Consider the following 6,533-nt stretch of genomic DNA (forward strand, 5'->3'; position numbering starts at 1 on the left):
CGTTTTACTTCTTCCAAATTTGAATAATGACAATAATCATCATCATAAAATCATTATTATCATGATTATTATTAGTAGTAGATGTAACTATTTCTATAGCAGCTATTTATGCAGCAAGTCAGTTTATGTTATGACTTATAGCACAAGGTCGAGATCTTTTATTTTGGAATTACTGTATGTACTAATTTACTAATTTTTCTTGTTAAGCAACCAAGTACAAACCTCTTGACATTGACAGCTCTAATTAAAAGACCATGAATGAAACTTCCTCCAGATTTTTCATATTAAAAGTCCATGTTTTAGAGCCAATTTTATTGTGGAAAAACAACAGGGAGTGTTGAGTTTTGTTGATGGTAGCTTAACACCGATCAAGAGTACGGCAAAGAAGAAACGACTAGAATGGTTATACGACATTTATATGAGAATTTACACCTGCTCACAGTTTTTATCCTCCACTCTCTCCTTTTTGTTCCTCTACTCCTCCTCAGCACCACAGAAATGGACGTTAACACCTCCTCCCGCCAAAATGATTCCCTCCCTTCCCTCAACTCCTCCCACGTCTCCCACCTCAACAGCTGCTTCCTCTCCACACCTGGTTCCTCCATCTTCACTGCTGCCACCGTCACCAACATCCTCCTCCTCCTCCCTCTCTCCATCTTCATCATCTGCTTTGGTTTCCAGAAGTTGCGGAAGCAGCGTGGCAGCGTGGCGGTGAATCCCGCCGACATCTTCACCTACCACATGGTCGCCATGGAGTTGATTGGCATCTGCGGGTCTGTCTTCTGCTGTTGTGGCGCCTTCCTGCATCACCAGAAGATGGCCGGGGTGGGGTGCAACATGTTTGCGATCATCTCGTGCATAAAAATGTTCTTTCATGCCCTCACCTGTGTCGAGCGATACCTGGCTGTTGTTCACCCCATCACCTACCTGAGCCTGACTAAGATGGGCGGGGTCATGATCAGAAATATCAGCACTGCGTGTGTTTGGGTAATATGCACTGGATTGATGGCAATAAGATTCGTGGTCAGCCACAATTTCAACCTCATCCTGTTTTTCTGCAGCTTGGTTTCCTCCTTAATCATCATCTCATTCTGCAGTCTTTCCGTCCTCCGCATCCTGACTCGCCCGGGGCCGGGGGACGGCGAGAAGGCTGACAAATCGAAGCAGAGAGCGTTCGTCACCATCACGGCCATAATGGCAGTGCTGTTGTTGAGGTTTTTGGGGAATCTGGTTTGCCAGGCTCTGGCGTCCTCGCCTGTGTTGAGCCACTACTCTCGTTGCGCAGCGCAGGTATCGGGGATCTGGTTCTGTCTGCCCAGCAGTTATGTGCTGCCGCTGTTGTTCCTACACAGGGTGGGAAAGCTACTGTGTTTTAAATACAACACTGACTCTGGGTAGGGCTCAGACATGAGCACAGAGCCACTTTATCACTGTAAATAGGGGTCAAAGGGCATCCTGGTGGCCTAGGGGTTACACCAAAAACCACCAGTTTGCATCCGGCCACGCACATGCCATTCCCCGTCTCTCTCTCCCCTCACTTCCTGTCATCTGGTACCTGTCTTCCTGTCGACTATTTAATGAAAGAAAATATTGTTTAATGTGGTCTATAGTATGATTACAAACTATTTTTGTGTCTGTTATTTGCATGTGAAACCTTGCTGTTTGACTTTAGTTATGGCCTGTAGCTCATACAAAACAAATACCTGTGGCACATATCATCATATTCTTACTTGCATTATTACAATCTCTGTGAACAAGGCATGAAACCCTAACACTAACTCCAACTCAACTCTCCAGATTTATGGTTAATGCATTTCACATACGGCTCCTCTGTTTTAACTTCCTGCCATCATAAGGACTTTGTTCAACATCTCATCGCCGTGTGCAGTACCCCTTCTATTGTTCTCCAATATACAAAGAGGGGCAACTACAAAAAACAAAAAAAAGAAATCTGAGAAGCACGTTTCATCAAACAGAAGGTTCGGTGGAAATTATTGCTGTTTTTGACCATGTTAAGTTATTTAAATAAAACCATTCAAACCACTTTTCCTAGTTCTTTATTCATGATTATTTATCGAAGCAAAAGCAAAAGGAAACAAATGCACACGATATACAGCAACTTGAATGGCCTATAACATTTTTAGTTACTAGAAAGACAAAATCAATCAACAAAATCACAATCAATGCATATTCCTGCCTGATGCTAAGGTAAACAGACACTGTTTTAGTCAGCAGGGTCTGTACATCATGGTGGTAGTTGGAGTTTGCTACTTAACATCTATGTTCCCCTCAGAATTAATTTTAATCACTTTGGTGATCACTTTAGTTTTAAATCTAGCTCCATCATCAGATTACATTTTAATTTGATCTCATCACTTTCCGATACTGAGTCACTGTAGCGTCCAGTCTGCCCTGAAGAAGTTATATTCTAAGCTCTTGTCTTGTAAAGGTAATATGGCTGAAGCTCGCTGAAAGACTGGTAAGTAAACTGTTCATGCTAATGTTAGCTATGTAGCAATAGCAAAATTTAGAAATAGCTCCTTTAAGACGACATACCTGCAACATTCCCATCAGTCTCAGCTGTACTTGGTGTTTACATCACATACAACTAGCAACTATTTGGTAAGAAAAAAGTAAGAGCCAGATATTTTTCTCAGTAGGTGGCGGCGACCAAACCAAAGGATGTTTTAACAGGTATTTCTTTCCTAATGTGTTATCCATAACAATTATTAAGACAGGAATATGCCCTTAAGATGCAAACAAGGCAATATTTTTGTAATCTTACTATCAACATGTGATCTAATGGTATGTTTTTCTATTATTATATAATTGAAGTGACTTTATTCATGCAACTCAAATTATTCTTGTTGGATGCTGGTCTTACAACGCACTAAATTTCCTGACCTGTGTAGAAACAACACAGGCAACACCAGACTGCTTGGTATATTAAACCAGAGTTCAAGCATCATCATCAAACATTGGCAATTTTCTCTCAACACATACAGCACAACCCACATCACAGCCCAAATACACCTCAACACCAGCACTCCCAGTATGACCCTGATGGTGTAGATCGCCCTCTGCTTTGACTGGTCAACCCTCTCCCTGTCCCTGCCCTGTTCCCCTGGTCCTGGACGAGTCAGGACACAGAGGACAGAGACGCTGCAGAAGACAATGACGATAAAGAATATAACCAACAAGCAGATATCCAAGAAGTCATTCTCTAAAGTCAACAGATATGTCACTGCTAAGGAAAAAAGCCAAACAAAACCATTGGTGATATTTCTCATTCTGATCACTCTCTCTTTCCTCAGGCTCAGGTAGGTGATGGGATGAACGACGGCCAGGTAGCGCTCCACACAGGTCAGGATGTGGAAGAACATCTGACCCATCCAGGTGAAGGATAAAAGAAACGTCCCCAACGATAACACAATGACATTATCATTGTAGATAGCACAGCAGCAGAGGCTGCTCCCAAAGACACCAACCAGCTCCATGGCGACCATGTTGTAGGTGAAGCTGTCGGAGTGACTCATTGTTGCTGCTTTGGTGGAGGAGCGCTGTTGGTGCCATCGCTGGAGACCCAGGAAGAGGATGAAGATGTAAAGAGGGACGAGGAGGATGTTGTTGATGTTGAACGCGGCAAAAACTAAAGAGCTTGGTCTGACGATATAGCAATGCACGCTAAAAACAAAAGAGGAGTTGATGGAGGAAAGGTCTGGATTAACAAGGCACACATTGGAGGAGGAGGAGGAGTTCACTGACATATCTGGAAGAGAAAATGTAAAAATTAGATCTACTGCATGTCTATCCATCCCTTTTCCTTAAACTGTGTGGACATAAAAGCTACTTCAAATCAATGCTTATGTTGCAACATAGCTACAGAATCTCTAAATAACATACATCATAACAATTGAAAAGATGTTCATATGTAAATGTTTGGTTTACAGCTTGTTGTGTTGCCCACAAGTGGCTAAAAAATAAAAAATGTAATTAATTACGCTTTAAATGTAAATTCCTTAAAAACATTTAGAAATGAACAATGATGAGTTCCCCCCACACCATTCTTGTGAATAATTGTGAGGTATTCTAACATTTTTATACATTTTTAATTGAGGTACTACACCTTTTAGTCAGCAGGTGGTGTTCTGATTTTGCAGTGGATCTGCTCTCGGGATCAAAGCTCCTGGCTCTGCACGTGAGCGGACCGGAAGTAAACGAGCTCGGACCTGTTTAAGGCGCCAACTTTGATTCTTTCTCTATTAATCGACAGGTACTGTAAAAATCACTTTTATATTCTTAAACTGATTCTAAAACTAATAAAAATGTAATGTAAATGCAGTATTAGTTGTCTTGTACTGTTCTCGGATAGTTTTGAGGTGTTTAATATGTACAGCGAGTTTGTTTATGCAGTGGAACGCCTCAGCCAGCGTCGTCATGGCGACAGTAGTTTCACTACGCACAGTCGTTTCAGTAGCGTATATTAATTAACACTGATAATCAATAACATGGATGAGTGTGTTGTAAATATTGTTGAGACGTTAGCCAGCCAGTAGCAAGTAAATGTTGACAGGAGAAACGCGGTATTTCTACTAGTTTTATTCCGAGTTGCCCACCGCCATGTTGTGGTTACGTCATCTCGTTCACTGCAGCCATAGCGCGAAAGTGAGGAAGCTTATTGTGTGGCAAGGTTGTACAACATCCTGCTAGTGTTGAATGGGTGTAAAGAGGATTGCATATTCTTGCCAATAGTGACAGTGGGATAACTGGACTAGTTACTGTTGTACTAGTTGACTGAATGTTAAATTATTTTGAATTCATGTGCACTTATTTTCCTTGAGTCAAAATGTTTTATGTCACTTCTTGTAGCTTTGGTTGCAGAGTTAATTGTTTATTTTATGGGATATTCTAGTGTTAATATTATTTTTACGTAATGAGATTTTGGAGATGGTGTTACTTGGAAGTGGATTAAATTGTGCTCAAACATAAATGAGCCACAGCCTGTTAACGATGCAAACTTTGGTCTGTTGTCTATCGATCTACACTTTCTTTATATTGGCTGCACAGTGCTCTGTAGCCTGTGTGCCACTGGCTGCCGCTTGCCCCAGGTCAGGTGCTGGTGACAATGGCCCATTGCTTTCAAATTCCATGGCCGAACTTTATAATGCATGTTTTTTGTTAAATATTGTAAGTCTGAAATCTTAACTTAAGACTTTTAGAGACCTCTGTAAGCGTCCTTATAATGTCTGAAAATCCTTAGAAATATTATACAACTGTTTCCACATGCAGGCTGAGTGGTACTGACCTTAATGTGTAGAATCAGTTCAGGTTTCTGTAGCGAGTCAGTGGGAAGATCATAAAAGTTTATAAAATACAGCATCAACTGTGCAAGTGTCCAAACACTGAGATAAGGTTTCAGTCGTTCACATGAATGTGGATTTAAAATGATGATGATGATGATATTAAAAAATGTTATAAGAACACCAACCTTATCAGTATTTGTTTCTGTCCGTCCTCCCTCTGTGTCTTCCCTTTGTGGACTCTAGTGTCTGAGTATCTGCTCCAGATATACTGTACTGGTTGTATGTTTAAGCCCCAGTCAAATTCAATTATGTTTTATTTGCATAAAAAAACACTGACAGCGACAAATGACACGGAACCTGTGAAACTTTTTCTAATCTGTCTCAATAGTATTAATCCCCTTACTATCATGCATTTATTCATTTTACTTGAATATAGTGTCATTATATTTCTGCATTACTGATTGGTACATATATATCATTACATACCGTATGTGTCCAGCTCTAACATCTAACAACTGTAGTTTATTGTTCCACATTATATATTGTACTAAACCCTGTTGTTATCTGGACCTAAAACATTGTTAGCAGCTTTGATACGTACTCCTACAGTTTTATTTATTTTAACCTAATGTAATGAAATCAGATGTGACTATAATTTTATGGTAGTTGGTAATTGTATACTGTTTCCTGCCCACAGTTGCCAGGTGACCAGCCAAGTCCTCAGGTAGCTCTTGTGTCTCTCATAGAAATAGTCCTGCACATAAAATTGTTGTTTTTACACTTTGGTTTTTGCACATATTGAACAAACCAGGTAAAATTTTTGTTGATCACAAAGCTTTAGAGGCGTTGGTAGGTGGATCTTGCTACTCCTGGACAAAGCAAAGCTAGCTGTTTCCACCAGTTCCATCAGTCTTTGTGCTAAGCTAACCAGCTCTTCTCTGAAGCTTCATGTTTAACAGACGGACATGAGAGTTTTTCAAAATGCGCACAAAGCTAATAGGGTCGTTTTGTTCGCTGATATGTCTTTTCTGCGTTGGTGAAGAATAATTCAGATCCCAGTGAAATCAGCACCTGCCTCATTTTCCTTGGTGTGGTTTGTGTAGTCGGTCTCATGTCAAGGAGCCACGACTATGGTTAGCTAAAAATATGTTCAATCGTCATCGAGTCAGACAGCAGCTGCCATTGTGTTTACACTGGAAAGCCACGGGTTGGTTGCAGCAACCACTTCCT

General features: G+C 40.8%; 1 protein-coding gene across 1 annotated transcript; it reads left to right on the forward strand.

The window, feature by feature from the left end:
- Positions 1–498: 498 nt before the first annotated feature.
- Positions 499–1,398, forward strand: LOC147818835 (uncharacterized). The gene has a single exon (XM_087175348.1). The coding sequence runs from the start codon at positions 499–501 to the stop codon at positions 1,396–1,398; it is 900 nt and encodes a 299-aa protein (XP_087031474.1).
- The last annotated feature ends 5,135 nt before the right edge of the window (positions 1,399–6,533 follow it).

The sequence above is a fragment of the Seriola lalandi genome, unplaced genomic scaffold (assembly GCF_002814215.2).
Source record: "Seriola lalandi dorsalis isolate HSWRI2012SDOR001 ecotype SW California unplaced genomic scaffold, Sedor1 jcf7180002054458, whole genome shotgun sequence".
Lineage (NCBI taxonomy): Eukaryota > Metazoa > Chordata > Actinopteri > Carangiformes > Carangidae > Seriola > Seriola lalandi.